Source organism: Sceloporus occidentalis, unplaced genomic scaffold (genome assembly GCF_023333645.1).
Source record: "Sceloporus occidentalis isolate IW3139 unplaced genomic scaffold, rSceOcc1.0.p SCAF_39, whole genome shotgun sequence".
Taxonomy (NCBI): domain Eukaryota; kingdom Metazoa; phylum Chordata; class Lepidosauria; order Squamata; family Phrynosomatidae; genus Sceloporus; species Sceloporus occidentalis.
Window position 1 is genome coordinate 2710303 of NW_028317019.1, and position 19526 is coordinate 2729828.

Here is a 19526-nt window from a genome sequence, read left to right on the forward strand (position 1 = left end):
CAGGTGGGCAGGGGTCCTGGTGGTCCTGCACTTGGGTCACTTCCAGCAAGAGAGGCCCAAAGCCGTGTCCAAAGTGGCTGAGATGAAGTTCCTGAGAAAAGGGACCAGGGTTAGGATTGGCTTGGCAAGAAACCCTGCAGCACTCAAAGACACAGAGAACAGCATCCTGCTCATGACATACACAGGTGGCATATGCCTCTTTTGGGCTTATGCAGAGGTGGATATCCCCTTCTCCCTCTGCACCAAACGAAGCTTCCCAGACATAGCATAGATTCACTGCAGCTCCCCTACACAACAGATACTCCATGCCTTCTTAGAGTGGAGAGGGATTAGGGGATGGGAAATTGGAGAGGGCCCTGGTTATGTCCCTGTAGCTAGATGTGAAATGAGGGCATCATAAATAAATCATCTGCTGAAACCTCCAGTGCTTTTCCCCATCATCAGCCCTTTTCCCAAGAAGGCTGCATCCATACTATATAAATAAGGCACTTTGACACCGGTTTAACCACTCAGTGCTATGGAATCCTGGGATTTTACATTCTCTGACAGAGAGTTCTCATGCCACAACAAACTACAAATCCCAGGATTCCACAAAATGGAGCCAGGAGAGTTAAAGCGGTTTCAAACTGGATTATTTCTTCAGTGCAGATACAGCCAGAGTTGCTTGTAAAAGGGTAGAAGCGCCCAAGTCTTGTTTAATTCTTGGTAATATGAGTTATTCTGGTCTTTCTTCTTCCTTCTTGCCTGAAAATCTCTCAATAAGGAAACTGGGGAGACTTTTTAAACCTCCCAAAGGAGCTACTTTTGGCCTTTTTGGGGGGACTAGCCTCTTCTTAGAAGCCAAAGCCCAATGTTTGTGAAGAAGAAGAAGAAGGCTTACATTAAAACTATCTTTCCCATTTCTTATCCCTTTTAAAAACCATGTTCCTCAGAAGGAGCAGAGCTGTGTAATAAGAAAACCCTCTCAGAAAAGAGACACAAAAGACACACAAAGAGACACACTTCTTTCCTTTTGGCCCAAGGAGCCTGGCCTCCTTCTGACTCTGGAGCCTCAGGAGAGAAAGAGACGCCTCTGTTCAACTGAGGCTCAGAGAAGGTTCTGGAACATTATTCCCTCAGACACAAGCAAAACAAAATGGCCACCAGAACACAAAATGGCCACCTCCACCTCAGCGCTTGGCAGTTGGAGGCCTCAGCACAGCAGTGAAGCCTACCGCTTCCAGGCCTTGTCCCTCTCCTCTCCACTCCACTCCCCTCCTTCCTTCCCTCCTTGTCTCTATCTATCTCTCTCTGTCCTCTTCTCACTCTCTGCTCCTCATTCACTCTTCTGCACACAGAGCTAAATAGAGAGGCAGAAGCTCCTCCCCTTCTTCAGTCTGGCCAATGGGGGAAGAGGAGCTGGAAGACCCCGCCCCCTGCCCCACCCTCACAGGCTCCTCCTGCAGTTAATATGGAACAAGGCAGGAGGGACTGAGGGACCCTGGAGCCCCAGCCACACGGACACTGGCCAAAGGCACACATTCCCAGAGCCTAAGACCCATGAAATGGCAGCCCTATGCAGGGCAGGACCCTCCTCTCTCTGGCCCTGTGGATGATGGGAGATACAGTCCAGGAATACACTGTAAATCCCATTGGCAAGGAAAGGCTGCTACTACTCTCTGATGTCTCACTAGGTGTCAGAACCTGTTATTAAGATCAGTTATAAGGTTATATCTTTTCAGTTCATGTACATTCACTTGATTTTAAAACCTCCCAAAGGAGCTACTTTTGGCGTAGTTTGGGGGACAATCGTCGTCTCAGTGGCCCTCCTATTAGAGACCCCTCCTCTTTTGACCCAAATCCTTTATGAGGCCCAAAACCCCTTTGTTAGGAAGCGAACACCGAATATCTCAGGAAGGCTCTAAATCTGTGAGGTTTGGAATCCTCTGATCAATGGCCCACATCCAAACGTATACCAAAAGTAGGAAGTCTATTGTGAGAGCATTGCAGTAGTGATCTGTAACACTTTTTTGCAGAGTCTGAGGCTTCAGAGAAAAATGTACACTTTTAAAATTATTATTATTATTATTAACCTTTATTTATAAAGCGCTGTAAATTTACACAGCGTTGTACATACAAAAAGCCCCCTCCTTTCTCCCCTCTGCTAGTTCCCCACCCCAGACACACTTAGCCAGGTCCCCATCACAATCTAGCCTCACTCAGGACATTTGAAACATTGCCAGCTAAGAATAGTTGTCTAAAACAACACTCCAAAGCAGTTAATAGGGCCCCACTTAGAAACTAATACCAACTTTAATATTCTTCCCATATACTCTCCACCCCCCCCCCCCCAACATCTTAGCTAACAGAACAATATAGGTCAGATATCTCAAAACATACATGAAGTGATTATATATGAACTGAGTATATACAGCATTATAACTGATCTCAATAACAGGTTCTGACAATATCTCCCAAGGCCCCCTCCCTCCAGGACCCCCTTCCACTCTTCCCCTCAGTCTCTCTCTCTCTCTCCTCTGAAGGCCTCAAACTGCCAACTGCCAAGAGCTCAGGCAGAGGCAGCCATTTTGTGTTCCAGTGGCCATTTTATGTTCTGGGGGCCATTTTGTGCTGTTTGTGACTATGGAGAATGTTCCAGAACCTTCTCTGAGGCCCCAGTTGAACAGAGGTATCGCTTTCTCTCCCTGAGGCTCCAGAGAGAGAAGGAGGCCAGGCTCCTTGGGCCAAAAGGAAGGAAGTGTGTCTCTTTCTGTGTCTAGTCCTCTCCTTTCTTGGGAGACTCTGTGGGGCCATGAGATTTTTTTGGGGGGGGAGGGGGAATCCCAGAGAAACCATGGAACCTCAGAGTATGATCAAGATTACAAGGTTGTTTCTCAGGAAGGAGAAGCAAACTAGGAGAGGATACAGCCTTTTGCTTTTGCCTGAGCCTCTGGGAAGGGCCCCTCTTCTCCTTTCTCCTTGGCTGTCTTCATGGAGGGCAGACTCCTTTTCCCCTTTGGACTCAGTTTGCAGCAATGGCAGTGAGCTGAAGAGAAGGGGAGAAATGGCAGCAGGAGGAGGAAACTGTGGCCTTTGAAGAGCAGCTGAAAAGGTGGGAGGGCAGAGGATGAATCGGGTAATGTCCCTTCCAAACTGGGAGAGTTGGAGGGCATGCAGAAGGAGCTGGGCCTGTAAATGGAGGAGGAGAAGGGGGCTTATAAAATGACCTCCATGGATGAGGAAGCTGGGCCAAGTCCATGACATACAATGGCCCAGTGAAACCATGTCCATGTTGTAGGAGCCAGTGTGGCCTAGTGGTTTGAGCATAGTGGAACTACGACTCTGGAGTTCAGATTTGGAATCCTAGTTCTGCCATGGAAGCCCATTGGGTGACTTTGGGCAAGTCACACTCTCTCAGCCTCAGGGAAAGGCAATGGGAAAACTATTCTGAAGACATTTGCCAAGGAAACCCTGTGATAGGTCTGCCTTAGTGTCACCATAAATTCAAAACGACTTGGAGACACGCAATAATAACAACAACAAAAGCAATGTCTATTATATAAAATGGCAAAAACAAGAGTTGCTCTTGGAATTTACATTGTTTTTCTATGTTTTCAAGCTTTGGATGGTTCAATCCATGGGTAAAGAAATCTGTAGATAGAGAGGTCCATCATCGTCCTCATCATCATCATCCTGAAAAAATAGAGGGTCTTCTTTATCAGATTTTTATCAGGAGGGTGACTAAAATGGTCAAGGGTCTGGAAACCAAGCCCTATGAGTAACGCCTTAGGGAGCTGGGGATGTTTAGCCTGGGGAAGAGAAAGTTAAGAGGTGATATGATAGCCCTGTTTAAATACTTGAAGGGATGTCATATTGAGGAGAGAGCAAGCTTGTTTTCTACTGCTCCAGAGACTAGGACCCAGAGCAATGGAGGAATGCAAAGGAAAAGAGATTCCAGTTCAACATTAGGAGGGACTTCCTGACAGTAAGGGCTGTTCGACAGTGGAGCAAACTCCCTCAGAGAGTCTTCCTCCTTGGATGTCTTTAAAGAGAGGCTGGATGGCCATCTGTCAGGGATGCTTTGATTGAAAGTTCCTGCATGGCAGAATGGGGTTGGACTGGATGGCCCCTGCGGTCTCTTCCAACTCTACAATTCTATGATCAAAAGTGTTAAAAATCAAACAGGAGAAAGGCACCACTGTTTTGTACATTTTGGATGTTATTGTTTACAGTGTGGCCAAAACACCTTCTCCTGGATATGCTTTCTAGATTCCAGGATACTACATTTTTTTTTTTAACTTTGGTGCTAAAAGGAAAAAAACCATATAGGACCAACAACAACAACACAGATACAATTAAGAGACCTGACAGAATACAAATATTCACAAGCAACAAAACTTGTGAAACATACTAAGGCAGGGTACAGGCTGCCAGAAAGAGGCGCGTCCCTGGCCCTACTTCTAATAACTTGTCAATTAGTATTTTTCAGGTGTTTTTTGTTTGTTTGTTTTTTTGCTTTTCCTTTGCCTGGGAAAAGCAGGGGGGGGCACAGATGAAGATAAGAGGAACAGGTGCATGTCCCATTTTCACACCCCACTGAAATGGGCACCACCTTGGACTTCAATCAAGTTTGAGCTGAAGCTTCATCAAAAGAAATTTTTTTTTGAGACATTGCCTCTTTTTCTTGTCTATATTCCTTGTTTGTGTTCTTTATTTATGTTTCTGTTTGTTTTCTGTCAACAACTGAGGTTTTTATAAGTGATAAATTATAAGAGTGATAAAGTTCAATCATACACAATCCCAAATCAAATCACATCCCAAAACATAAGCCTACATATACATGCACATATGTTCCTGACATAAGCAACAAACATGTGATTTTCACAATAAAGTTAATAAGGCTATCCTATTGAAAAGAAGAAATAAGCTCATCAAGCTCCATGATCAAAGACATAATTGTGTTTGTCGTCAGGATTCCTATTGTTAAGTGTGGAATTGGCATGAAATTCAAGTCAAGCATGGTAAGTTTTTTCTCAGGACGCTCTTTGAAAGGAGGGAGACCTTTATACATCTGGAGATAGTCTTAAAGTGTGAAGGCCAGATCTATTCTGATTAAATGGCATTATACAACAAGAGCTATTCCATAGTGATCTCCCTGAGGAAACGTGAGATGGAAGATGCCCCTGGAGTGGAGGAACATCTGAAACATGTGGCACCCTGGGCATTCCTATTCTGTTATGAGAGTAGTCCAGAGAAGCATAGTAACAGTTGCTTGGCAAGAGTCTGTAACATCAGGCTAAAAATTATAGTTTCTCAATGAGAGGTGATTCTGACAGCAGATACAATATTCTTTATAGTGGAGTTTTCCTATTGAATCATGAAACAAATATACAATACATCACTATCAGAAGATTAGCTTGGTGTCCAGAGTAAACTCCAGAGAATCAGATCCAACAAAAGTGTCAAAGGGTTAAAAAGCAATGAGAATATGTGTGTTTAATTAATGCTATACACTGTCTTTCTGAAATTGGACCGACTGGAAGATGTTATTGCCTGTTGATGGTAAGAATGTTAATATTTTGGTAACTGCTAGACAGGTTTGTTTTGTTCTGAGTTTAGAGTATCATATAAACATAGTTAATAGTTGATGGTATCATGCAATATAAAATATTGATGAAGCATCAAAAGGGGGGAATGTGGTGGAAATTCCTTGTTGAAATAAGAAAGCTATAGAAAGATGGAGTCACCTTTGTCAGCCAGAGAGATAGTTTTTAAAATAGAGGCTTGGAGTTTAGAAAAACTAGAGCAAAGGAATAATGAGTGCATCTTGACCTGGATGGAAGCTGGCACCAGTAAAAAGACATAACATAAACTACTGAGATAAGGACATTCAGAAGCAAGATTAGGAGGAAAACTACTGAATTACTAAAGGAGGGGGCAAGGAGTGATGATGAAGTTTTAATGTATGCATGTATTTCTGTTCTGATTATAAGAATTCTGTATGTTTACATTGTAATTAGCCAATCAGGTGTATAGAAGAAGCTTCTTTGTCTTGAATAATATAAAAAGAGCCATTTTGTCTTGTTCGGGGTCTCAGCTTTTTGGAACTTGAATTCCACTGAGTTCAATGTTTTCCTTTGTCGACAACTGGAAATAAACTTATGGATTTTCAATTACTAGGTCCTCTTGCCAATCCTATTGCTCTGCCAATCCTAGAAATTTAAATTTCCTGAAATTTCTGTTACAAAACAAATAAACCTAAGCGTCCAATTCTGAGACTAACTTCCAAGATCCTCTCTTTAACTCTCTCTCTCAATCTCCAACCGACACAATTCCCCCAACTGTCTCTTGGTCTCTCAGGCCTTATATCTCCTTCTCACGGAAGCTTCCAGAAGGACCTTTATCTTGCTCTCTGATTGGTCAAGAGAGCCTTCCTTAGCAGTGATGTCATTCTGCATTTGCATAAACCTCCCTTTTCTGCCTGAAGAAGACCTCCATTGACTGGAGCCCAGTCATTACACTTTCCCAAGGCAAGGCTTGCACCTATTTCCAATGTTGTTCTTCGTGTCTGCCTTCCAGTTGTTTCCAGGTCTTATGGTGACCTTATGGGAGTCTCTGAAGGGGTTTTCTTGGCAGGTTCCTTCAGAGTGGGTTTCCCATGGCCATCCTCTGAGGCTGAGAGAGTGTAGCTTGCCCAAGGCTTCAGTTCTTTTGGAAGCCTTTTTGCTTTATCTTCTAGAAGGCAGCTGAGGAGTTGCTTTTTGCTCTGAAGAATGAGAGGAACCTTCTGGCATCCAAAAGGCTAACACTCTCTGGAGTTATGTCTGATAATATGTATATATAGGATTGCAATACCTGTTCATTTATTAAAAGGTTTATAGTGCACCCCATATCATAGAATCTCATAGCAATGCCCCTTAATAGCAGTTAGCCAAATTAAACAGTATATAAAACAAAAACATGAAACAAGCTAGACAAGGCAACTGTTACATGGATTTGTAATTGGTTGACTGGCCAAACCCAAAGGATATTCAACAGTGGCTCCTTTTCATCCTGGAGAGAAGTGACCAGTGGGGTGTTCAATGGGACTCCGTCCAGGGCCCAGTGCTATTCAACATCTTTATCAATGACTTGGATGACAGAATTGGGGGCATACTTATCAAATTTGCAGATGAAACCAAATTAGGAGGAGTAGCTAATACTCCAGAGGACAGGATCAAAATTCAAAATGACCTGAACAGACAAGAAAGCTGGGCCCAAGCTAACAAAATGAAATTCGACACAGAGACATTTAAGGTACTGCTTAGGGTGGAAAAATGAAATGCACAGATATAGGATGGGGGAGACCTGGCTGAATGAAACTATGTGTGAAATGGATCTAGGAGTCCAAGTAGACCACAAGTTGAACATGAGTCAACAGTGCGATGCGGCAAATAAAAAGGCCAATGCAATTTTAGGCTGCATCAATAGAAATATAGTGTCTAGATCAAGGGAAGTAACAGTGCCACTCTATTCTACTCTAGTCAGGCCCCACCTGGAATACTGTGTCCAATTCTGGGCACCACAATTTTAAAAGGATGTTGAGAAATTGGAGCATGTCCAAAGAGGACGACTAAAATAGTGAAGGGTCTGGAAACAATGCTCTATGAGGAACGCCTTAGGGAACTGGGGATGTTTAGCCTGGAGAAAAGAAGGCTAAGAGGTGAGATGATATCCCTGTTTAAATACTTGAAGGGATGTCATATTGAGGAGGAAGCAAGCTTGTTTTCTGCTGCTCCAGAGAACAGGACCCTGAACAATGGATGCAAGCTCCAGGAAAAGAGATTCTGCCTCAACATTAGGAGGATCTCACTGACAGTTCGTCGTTCGACAGTGGAACAGACTCCTTCCTCAGAGTGCAGTGGAGTCTCTTTCCTTAGAGGTCTACACAGACGCTGGATGGCCATGTGTCGGGGAAGCTTTGATTGAGAGTTCCTGCATGGCAGGGGGTGGACTGGATGGCCCCAGTGGTGTCTTCCAACTCTATGATTCTAAGATCATAGAAGTCACAATGGGCCAGTCTCATTCCTTCAGGCAAGGAGCATCACCTTGATGTTGCAATGGGCCAGTCTTAATCCTTCAGGTAAGTAGCACAAGACTTAAATCACAATAGTCCCGTCTATTGGCCAGTCTCAGTCCATAAAGCAAGGGGCCTCAGCCTGAAGTCACAATGGGCCATTCTCAATCCTTCAGGTAAAGAGTACCAGCCTCAACTCATAATAGTCCCATATCAATCTCTAAGGAAGGTACTTGAGGCTGAGATCACAATGGGCCAGTCTCAATCTTCAGGAAAGGAGCATCAGCCTGACGTCACAATAGTCTCATCTTAATCCTTCAGGTTGGGAAAATCAGAATGCAATCACAGTGGGACAGTCTCAATCTCTCAGGCAACGAGCATCAGCCTGAGGTAATGGGCCAGTCTCATTCCTTCAGGTATGGAGCACCAGTCTGAAGTGACAATAGTCCCATCTAAATCCTTCAGGAAAGGAGGATCAGCTTGAGATCACAACAATAGGCCAGTCTCAGTTATTCAGGTAAGATGCACGAACTTGAAGTCACAATGGACCAGTCTCAACCCTTCAGGCAAGAAGCATCACCCTGAGATCACAATGGGACAGTATCCATGCTTCAGCTGAAGAGCATCAGACTGAAGTCACAATGGGACAGTCTCAAAATGGCCGCTGGAACACAAAATGGCTGCCAGTACACAAAATGGCTGCCTTTGCTCAGCGCTTGGCAGTTGGCAGTTTGAGGCCTTCAGGAAACCCATAATGGAGATTGCAAAGTCCCTAAAGTCAGAGATGACCCCAACAGGATTGTCAGGGATTTGAAGGGTTAAAACACAGCACGCAGGGAAATGCTTGATGTGTGTGTGTGTGTGACCATGAGCATTCAGCAGAGTGGCAAGGCTGATCAGCACAGCTAAAGCTCATTGGCTCAAGGATACTTCAGTGCCCAAGTGCACGTAGCCATGGCTGATGAAACCATGTGTCTGGATTGCACAGGAGACACATGACATGGTTATACACCTGAACTCACTGGGTTTGGGAGACCACATGGTCTGGAGAGTATATAAACCCAGGGGTTGCAAGGGGTAGCTTATGGGTTAGTAGAAGGAGTTGGATTGGTATGTTTTTGAGTTTTTAGAGATCTAGTTTTGTATAATAGCACTGTGAATAAAGAGCACTTTGGGAGACTTAGTTTCTCTGGTGGTTTATCAGAAGAAGCTATAGCATCGGTTTGCTGTGTGTCCCCGGAGGTTCCTGCATTGCTGCAGTTCCTGGAAGACATCCAGTTGCTGTCATCCCAACTTGGACCTTGGAGCCACGCTTCTGCTTCTGGAAATTTGCCAGCTCTGCTCCAAGGGTCTGATTTAACCCCAGAACTCGTTTGAGTTGCTGACAGTGGTTGTTGGACCCCAGCAGTTGCGCTGACAAGGATTCCCCAACATTAACAATACTGCCTAAATTCAGGAGAGCTTTTTCCCTGGCCCGGTTCAATGCTTTACCTACAGCAGTATTGGAAGGCAGGTTTAAAAGAGTGCCCTATAAATCCCGTCTTTGCCCATGTGACACGGGTGTAATTGAAACCATTGAGCACGTTTTTTTATATTGTCAATTTTACAAAGATATCCGTCTCCAGTTGATTGCCCCCTTGTTGGGAAAATACCCTGGTCACTCTGACGCTTTTTACATCAGCAATTTACTAAATAGCCAGGTACCCGAGGTGGTATTTAGGGTAGCAAAGTTCTGTTACATTGTATGTAAACTCCGACCCCAAATGGTAAATGGGAACTAACATAGGCAAGTCTGTAAATCTGTTAGGTTAAGACATTTAGGGAAGAACCTAGGAAGTAACGAAGTTCGACCTTGGACATGTCTGAGTTCAATGTTTGTCAACAAAAAATTGGGATCATAATATTTTAGAATATGATATCCGCTGTTTACCATCTAAGTTGCCGCCTTACTTTGCTTATGCCTCAAAATCTGTGCATACTATAGACATAAAGTTTTAACGCAAGGGCACTGGGAACTAACAAAGCCAATTTTGTATAGACCGTATGATCTTAGGAGAATCCTAGGAGAGTTGGCGGTTGGCACCAGATTTGCCTTAATTATTTTTTGAAATGGTAAGAGCCTTTGCTTTTATTTATGATTTTAATGCTTGTATAATTGTGTATGATGTTAATGTTCATAATTGTGTATAGAAATCTATGAATTTCTATTGTGACTTTCCATATTTATATGTTGTGATTTTGTTGGTCAATGACCGAATAAATTTTATACTATACATTCACAATACCTAAAGGTTTTCCTGATGATCTATTATAGCGACTCCCTGAGATAGTCAGTATTCGCAGGCAAAGGAGGACCAAGAGAGCCCTGGAGAGGCTTATCTTGGGGTGGCTCTGGATCTCTGGTGCTGCAAGAAACTACAAATCCCAGGATTCCTCAGGATGGAGCCAGGAGAGTTAACACAGTTTCAAACTGGAATATTTCTGCAGGGCAGATACAGCCTGAGCTGGTTGTAAAAGGGTTGAAGCACCTAAGTCTGGTTTTTACCCTCTTAATAATGGTTTTCCTTTTCAAAAAATAAGCACTTTGTTTTTCTGTCTAATCCTTAGTTTTGTTTTTTGTTTCTATATTTGTTTCTTTCATTCTTGGTAATATGAGATGATCTGTTTTGTCAACTTCCTTCGTGCGTAAAAATCTCTGAGTAAGAAAACTGGGGAGACTTTTAAAACCTCCCAAAGGAGGTACTTTTCGTCTTTTTTGGGAGACAAGCCTTGTCTTAGAAGGCAAAGTGTGATGTTTGTGAAGAAGCAAAATAAGGATCGTATTAAAACTATCTTCCCTTTCTGATCCCTTTTGAAACCCATGTTCCCCAGAAAGAGCAGAGCTGTGTAATAAGAAAACCCTCTCAGAAAAGAGACACAAAAGACACACAAAGAGACACACTTCCTTCCTTTTGGCCCAAGGAGCCTGGCCTCCTTCTCTCTCTGGAGCCTCAGGAGAGAAAGAGAAGCCTCTGTTCAACTGAGGCCTCAGAGAAGGTTCTGGAACATTATTCTCCACAGTCACAAATAGCACACAAAATTGCCTCCGGAACACAAAATGGCTGCTGGAAAACAAAATGGCCACTAGAACATAAAATGGCTGCCAGAGCACAAAATGGCCCCTCTGCCTGAGTGCTTGGCAGTTGTCAGTTTGAGGCCTTCAGGGGAGAGAGAGAGAGACTGAAGGGAAGAGAGGAAGGGGGTCCTGGAGGGAGGGGGCCTTGGGAGATAGAGAGCCTTCCTGAGATATTCGGGGTTCGCTTCCTAACAAAGGGGTTTCTGGCCTCATAAAGGATTTGGGGCAAACTGGATCTGAATGGCAGTAGTAGCCTTTTCTCTTGCCAATAGGAGTTAAAGTGTATTTCCTGGACTGGATCTCCCAGCATCCACAGGGCCAGAGAGAGGAGGGTCCTGCCCTGCATAGGGCTGCCATTTCATGGGTCTTAGGCTTTGGGAATGTATGCCTTTGGCCAGTGTCCGTGTGGCTGGGGCTCCAGGGTCCCTCAGTCCCTCCTGCCTTCTTCCATATTAACTGCAGGAGGAGCCTGTGAGGGTGGGGCAGGGGGCGGGTCTTCCAGCTCCTTTGCCCTCATTGGCCAGAATGAAGAAGGGGAGGAGCTTCTGCCTCTCTATTTAGCTCTGTGCGCGGAAGAGAGAGTGAGGAGCAGAGAGTGAGAAAGGGACACAGAGAAACAAGAAAGGAAGGACTGAGAGAGAGAGAGAGAGGAGTGGAGAGTGAGAAGGGGACAGAGAGAGACAAGGAAGGAAGGAGAGGGACAAGTCCTGGAAGAGGTAGGCTTCACTGCTGTGCTGAGGCCTCCAACTGCCAAGCGCTGAGGTGGAGGTGGCCATTTTGTGTCTTGGTGGCCATTTTGTTTTGCTTGTGACTGTGGGGAATAATGTTCCGGAACCTTCTCTGAGGCCTCAGTTGAACAGAGTCCTCTCTTTCTCTCCTGAGGCTCCAGAGAGAGAAGGGGGCCAGGCTCCTTGGGCCAAAAGGAAGGAAGTGTGTCTCTTTTCTGAGAGGGTTTTCTTATTACACAGCTCTGCTCCTTCTGAGGAACATAGGTTTTAAAATCAGAAATGGGGAGGAGAGTTTTCATACAAGCCTTATTCTTCTTCTTCACAAACATGAATCTTTGGCTTCTAAGAGGAGGCTTGCCCCCCAAACAAGGCCAAAAGTAGCTCCTTTGGGAGGTTTTAAAAGTCTCCCCAGTTTCCTTATTAAGAGATTTTCAGGGAAGAAGAAAGGAGACAGACCAGACCATTTCATATGACCAAGTAAACATAGAAACAAACAAGAACAACGAAATTAAGGATTAGACAGAAAAGCAGACTGCTTCTTTCTTTTAAAGGAAACCCATTATTAGGAAGGTAAAAACAAGACTTGGGTGCTTCTGCCCTTTTACAACCGACTCTGGCTCTATCTGCACTGCAGAAATAATCCAGTTCGAAACCGCTTTAACTCTCCTGGCTCCATCCTGTGGGATCCTGGGATTTGTAGTTCATTGTGGCACCAGAGCTCTCTGGCAGAGAAGGCTAAGTGTCCAAAGGCAAAATCCCAGGAGTCCATAGCACTGAGCGGTTAAAGACAAACCTATTACTTGCATTTACCATCCACTGCTTCCAAACTACCAGACTAACTTTTATTTCTGTCTCATTCATTTTTGAATTATCTGTTAATAAGTAAAAAGCAAATATATATTGTTCTACTTATACTTACGAATCATTTATTTTCTCTTTCAGTCCTCATTTAAATTGTAAAACAGTTGATACAAAATCGCTCTCATTAGATTAAACTCAACATCATTGGGTTTTTAACCTCCCAACATACTTCTGTTTTACAGCTGTCTTCTTTGAATAAATTAAAATACTTCAACTTAAATTAGTTCTGTCTCTAAAGTAGCATTTTCCCTCCATGCTTCTGGAGGTATTCAATTATATTATTTGAGTCTCCTTTATATAAATTTGACGCTCCTTTCTAATTCCTCTTGAGAGTTTGTCCATTTCCATCATGTCCAGAAGCTTAAATATCCAATCTTCTTTTGAAGGTATTTCTTAATTTTCTATCTCTGAGCAAACACTATTCTTGCAGATGACAACATATAAAATAATATTTTACCATGTGTTTTGTCCTATGGATTGTTCTATTATATTAAGAATTTCAGCTGAGAATTTAAAAGATATATTTAGAAATTTCTTAATTTCAAAATAAATCAACTTCCAAAGTTGTATCTCTTTCCCAAAGTCCACCACATTTGATAGATTGAGCCCTGCTCCTTTTCACATTTCCAACACAAATTTCTGCAATTCTTATACATCTTGCTTATTCTTTCTGGTGTTAAATACCATCAAAAATGTTTTATAATAACTCTCTTTGATGTTTTGGCTTCAAGTATAGTTGAATCTGTTTTTCCAAGTGTATTCCCAAGGGTCTAATTCAATTGCAAAACCAAAGTTTTGAGGCCATCTGATCATATTTTCTTTAATAACTTCGTCTTCTGTATAGATTTTTTAAGAATACAATTATAAAATCTTGCTAATAAGGCATCTTTATTCAACATTATTTCCTGTTCTAGATCAGAGTCTGATTTACCAATACCGTATTGTTTTTTATCCATTAGGAAGAGCTTTCTTAATTGTCTGTAAAAGAACCATGAAAGATCATAACCCTGATCATTAGGATCTTCTCATGTCTTATTCTATAACCAGTTCTATCTATTTGCATTGATTCTTTATAGGAGATCCAATTTGCATCCTTTTTTGAATCTCTGCTTTCTTCTCGCAGGAACTTTATCTTGGCCCCCTTGGACACAGCTTTGGGGCACCTTTTGCTGGAAGTGACCCAAGTGCAAGACCACCAGGACCCTTGCCCACCTGATGGCCGACACAGAGGCCAAGCGGAGGGAGTTGGGCTCCCAGAGAAAGAGGATGCAGAAGTACAAGAACTCTTTGGTGAGTCGAGGTTCTTGAGTATTAGTTTCATCTGTGTCACTGCTGGGCCAGTTCATGAAAGCAAGCGGAGAACATAAGCTCCCAATTTAGCAGAGACAGTCCTGGTTAATCCTCTGTCACCCCACTTTTTCAGGGGCTTCCAAACATGTCCCGGTTGCTCTCTCCTCCTCCTCCCACTTTCCCCCTTCTCAGCTCACTTCAAATCCCGAGAGCCATTCAGTTTGCATCCCATCAACTCAAAAGTGGGGAGAGGAGAGGAAAGAAGGAGGCAGGATATTGCCCTTCCCAGGAGGCTGAAGCAAAAGCAAACTGCTGTGCCCTTCCTAGCTTGTGTGATCTTCCTCATAAACAACTTTGACCATCCTCACCACCTTCTGGATTGCTTGTCCACATGTGACTTGCTTTTCCAATCTGTGAAATATTGGGGATATGGGAGAATGTCTCTGGATCTAAATTGGGGGTGGGCCCAGTGGCCCTTATTAAAAATAACATTTGCCTCTGAGATTTGGCAAGAAATGGCTAAATGCCCCATAATTCTTTTGTGGCTAAATATACTATATATTTTGGGATAGTTAGTGTCCTAATCCATCCTCAATATCCCAGCCATGGCCTAAATTACATTGTTTATTATATTGTATATTATATTGAAAGAATTCGAGACAAACTGGTTCTCAAAGGCAGTAGCTTCTTTATTGCTGATAGAATTTAAAGTTTATTTCCTGGACTGAATTGTGAAGTGATGAAATAATATTTGGATGCACCATGTGCTTTCCTCCCCTTTTCCTTAGTCAGTTTCTGGATAAGGGCTATTTTCTGTTGCAGGTGACCTTTGCAGATGTGGCTGTATATTTCACTGAGGAGGAATGGAAACTGTTAACAAACAAGCAGAGACTGATGTACAGTTATGTGATGATGGAGAATTATGAAAATGTGGCCTCTGTGGGTAAGGAACTGGAATCCATTGTCTTTTCTATGAAGACTGAAGTCGCCTTTATGCTTAATTATCATGTTGCTATGATTCCACTAGAACTAGAGTTGAAATAGACCACAAGGGCCATCCTGTTCAACCCCCTTCTGCCATGCAGGAATACACATTCCAAGCCTCTGTTTAAAGACCTCCAAAGAAGAGGACTCTGCCAAACTCTAAGGGAGTATATTCCACTGTCGAAGAGCTCTTACTGTCCCAAAGTTCCTTCTAATATTTCGGTGGAACCTCTTTCCCTCTGGCTTGCATCCATTGTGGTGTCTCCTTTTTTCTGTAGCAGCAGAAAGTATGCTTGCTCCATCCTCAATACGACTCTTTCCGATATTTAAACAAGGATATCATATCCACTCTTAACTTTCTTTTCTCCAGGGTAAGCATTCCCAGCTGTCTAAGTCGCTCCACATAGGGCTTGATGGTTTCCAAATCCTTCACCACTTTGGTTGCTCTCCTCTGGACATGTTCCAATTGTCAACATCCTTTTTGAATTGTGGGGCCCAGAACTGGACACAGGATTATTCTAAGTGAGGCCTGACCAAAGCAGAATAGAGTGGCACTATTACTTCCCTTGATCTAGAAACTATACTCGTATTGATGCAGCCTAGAATCACATGGGCCTTTTTAGCTGCCGCATCACACTGTTGGCCGATGTTCAACTGGTGGTCTACTAGGAGTCCTATATCCCGTTCAAGCGTAGTTTAATTGTGATAGCAACATCCTGTAGAATATCTGAATGCAAAGTTTAGTGAGGCACTATTGGAGAGACACCAAAGGAGAGGGGTCTTGGGGATTGGGAGCCAGCCACAAACCTGACAGATTTTATGAACTGGTTTGAGAGAACCTCTGAGAATTGGTTCAAATCTTTGTTTTCAGACATATTTAGGGGTTGCATTTAGCAATTATGAGTGATACCTATGAAGGGAGGAAAGAGGGACACAAAACCTACATTTTTCTCTTAGGATTCTTTTCCTACCTGAGCTTGCTTAGTTCCATGGTTGATTACAGAGGCCCTTTGTTACCCAGAATGCTGAAGTCTGGGGAAGACACCCGCAAGTGCTATGCTTTTAGGGAGAATTTGGTACTTAGCTGAAAGCAGACATATAATTTGGTTGGGGCAAGAGCGACCTTGGAATTCAGCCCAACTATACCAGGCCTGGAAGCACAGAGAACTTCAAAGGCATTTGAAATAGGTTTTTATGTTTTATTTAGGGGAAAAGCAATATATACACATATACACGCACATACAGATATAAGTGTTCACACACACACACACACACACATACACACCCGAACTAGGTAACAAAGGTGGGAGTGGTGAATAGTGTGAGGCTTTGCTAATGGTAAAACTTTACCTAGATGGATCTTGATTGCAATTGCTGAGGGTCCAGAAAGGGGAGAGAAGTCAGTAACTCCAAAGGCAAGTGGGGCTGGTGAGTGCATTGAGGTGTTTAGCAATGTAAACTGACAGACTGTCTGTCTGTAATTGGACTGACGTAAAAGAACAGCCAGTCTGGGTAGATATTTATACTGTGATTGTTTCTTGGGGTCAGAAACCGAGTGTTCAAAAACGTTTAAATTGCTTTAGAAAGATTCCTGGGGGAGAGAATGGTTTGAAACCAAATTGAATGTAATGGGTGCTTGATAATAATAATCTCAGACAAAAAGGATTAGCACACTGGATCTTGGTCCTTCTTGGCTCTGAATTCTGATCACATTCACAAGCCGATATACAGCACAATCTGAGGGTAATGCTCCCAGATGCAGCCAAGAATAACATAGCAGAGTATGGAAACAGATGTCCAGATATAGATATTGGCAAAGCACTGGCCACTTTTCACTTAAAAATAAGACACAAACGCAGTTGATTTCATCGAAATACTTGTAGGTTCTCTATTTTGAGTTGCAAAATAATACAAATATTTGCCAGCTCTCCTCTCTGACTTCCATCAACTTCACCATCTCTTGTACATACAACTCTGGTCCAATCTACACCAATCCGCATGTGAGCTGTATACTGTATTGGTTGGGAGTCACCTCCTGGAGCCAAACAGCATGAAGTGTCCTCTGCAGTTAGGTCGCATCATCCCTTGGGCTCTGACTCTGTACTCTATGGCAGTCTCACAGGATATGATGCCACTTTTTAATCAAAATATCTTTACATATATTTAATGGAATATGTTTCACCAGCCTAACTCTCTGATTCCAGTTATTTTCTCATGAAAGTTCCCTCAATCTCTTCTTTGCTAGCTCCTATGGGTAAGGATACAATCATTATATGGATTTGGGGGTATCCAGAACAGGGTCACTCACACCAAGTTTATTAATTTAATCTGAAATAGGGAGGGGTGAACGTGGAGCTGAATGTATGGGTAACATCTTCCTCTCTTAACGCTGAGATTGTCTTGTCTCTCATTTTCCTTGTTTACAGAAGAACTTGTCAGTCATGAAAGAGTCCACACAGGAGAGAAGCCATACAAATGCCAGCATTGTGGGAAATGTTTTTCTCTGAAGTCAGACCTAGTGAGACATCAGAGAGTCCACACAGGAGAGAAGCCATACAAATGTCAGCATTGTGGGAAATGTTTTTCTCTGAAGTCAGACCTAGTGAGACATCAGAGAGTCCACACAGGAGCGAAGCCATACAAATGTCAGCATTGTGGGAAATGTTTTTCTCAGAAGTCACATCTAGTGACACATCAGAGAGTCCACACAGGAGCGAAGCCATACAAATGCCAGCATTGTGAGAAATGTTTTTCTTTGAAGGCAGACTTAGTGAGACATCAGAGAGTCCACACAGGTGAGAAGCCATACAAATGCCAGCATTGTGGGAAATGTTTTTCTCGGAAGTCAAACCTAGAGACACATCAGAGAGTCCACACAGGAGCGAAGCCATACAAATGCCAGCATTGTGGGAAATGTTTTTCTCGGAAGTCAAACCTAGTGAGACATCAGAGAGTCCACACAGGAGCGAAGCCATACAAATGCCAGCATTGTTGGAAATGCTTTTCTCGTAAATCAATCCTAGTGACACATCAGAGAGGCCACACAGGAGAGAAGCCATACAAATGCCAGCATTGTGGGAAATCTTTCTCTCAGAAGTCACACCTAGTGACACATCAGAGAGTCCACACAGGAGCGAAGCCATACAAATGCCAGCATTGTTGGAAATGCTTTTCTCGTAAATCAATCCTAGTGAGACATCAGAGAGGCCATACAGGAGAGAAGCCATAGAAATGCCAGCATTGTGGGAAATGTTTTTCTCGGAAGTCAAACCTAGTGACACATCAGAGAGGCCATACAGGAGAGAAGCAACACAAATCCCAGCAGTGAACTAACATTATTTTTACCAATAAGGAATACAAAAAAATATATTTTTAATTCAGAGGTGCTACGAAAAGGCCCTTGTGATTTTGTTTGTAAGGTTTGTCTGTCCATATGTCTGTTTGTATTTTAAAGTTGTATTTCGATAAGTTTAGGTTTTATTTGCTAATAGTATAGATCGTTTCTTTGGGTTACAAATTTGGCTGGGGATTGTGGGTCATGGTATAGGTTTGCTAGTTGGGGGGCTGGGATTTGTTGCAGCTATCTAGAATAGTTATAGCAATGATAGCTTTTGCAATGTTTGGGATGTTGGCTGAAGAAAGTTGGAGGCCGGTATTAACAGAAAGGGGTCTAGTTTCTGGGAATGGCAAAGAGGGGCTTGTTACCTTTGGGGCATAGATTATGGGAATTGGAGGTGGGGGCTAGGTTTGGAAGAGGGTGGAGTTTTAGGTTTTGAAGTTTTAATGTATTTGCTTGGAATGGGCAGTTCTGGCTCAAACACTGAATTCCTAAGGGTTCTCAATAAAGTTCTTTGCTATTTCAACACACTGGACTCTTTGATGCACAGAAGGTCTGAATTTGCTCAAAATGGACACTTTCTTCTCTCTTCAGTCCTCAGCTCCATTCCCAGCCATAAGAACAGCAGAGGCAAACACATACACAGAAATAGAAGATACATAGAGAGAGCTTGATTTCCAAAGCAGAGCCTTCCTTTCCTGCCTTTCCCTCTGCACCTTGAGCTCTATTGCGGTCTCTTCAAAGGAGGAAAGGAGGGAAGGAAGAGGAGGCCGCTGAACCCCCAACGCATACCTTCTTTTCCCACAAAGGCCTTAGCTGAATAAGCAGCAGCAGTACCTAGGCCCTGGCAATCCCTGTGCATGCTGAGGAGGGGCATCGAGGAGATGTTGCGATCGCCCAAGACCAAAAGCCTAGGTGACTCCAGCAGCAGCTCAGTGACTAGTTGTCTCAGCTTGGCTAGGGAGTCTGTTAAGGAACAGGGTGGACATTAAACCAACAGAATCCCCAGACTTTCCCTAGTCTTTAAGCTGAGGCAAATACATTCGATGTGGTCCATCTTACGGATAGGGATCTTGGCCAAAGCAAGATTGTCTTCATGGACCAAAGCGACGTCCCCTTACCTGCTCATTGATGGAGAACCCGGCTGGAAGGGCCTGAGCCCAGGTGGCTGAGTTG

The 19526-nt window shown here is 43.2% G+C and overlaps 1 protein-coding gene across 1 annotated transcript; it reads left to right on the forward strand.

Moving 5' to 3' along the window:
- The first annotated feature begins 13657 nt into the window (after nt 1-13657).
- Nucleotides 13658-18838, forward strand: LOC149290410 (uncharacterized). Its single transcript, XM_089489202.1, has 3 exons — nt 13658-14029; nt 14852-14972; nt 17440-18838. The coding sequence occupies exons 1-3, from the start codon at nt 13955-13957 to the stop codon at nt 18240-18242; spliced, it is 999 nt and encodes a 332-aa protein (XP_089345328.1). The 5' UTR covers nt 13658-13954; the 3' UTR covers nt 18243-18838.
- Nucleotides 18839-19526: the final 688 nt, after the last annotated feature.

Excerpts from the sequence above, each read along its gene's own strand:
- LOC149290410 (XM_089489202.1), top strand. The coding sequence starts at position 13,955 with ATGGCCGACACAGAGGCCAAGCGGAGGGAGTTGGGCTCCCAGAGAAAG. Across the intron at positions 14,030-14,851 it reads AGAAGTACAAGAACTCTTTG|GTGACCTTTGCAGATGTGGC; the intron begins GTGAGTCGAGGT and ends TTTCTGTTGCAG. Across the intron at positions 14,973-17,439 it reads TGAAAATGTGGCCTCTGTGG|AAGAACTTGTCAGTCATGAA; the intron begins GTAAGGAACTGG and ends CCTTGTTTACAG.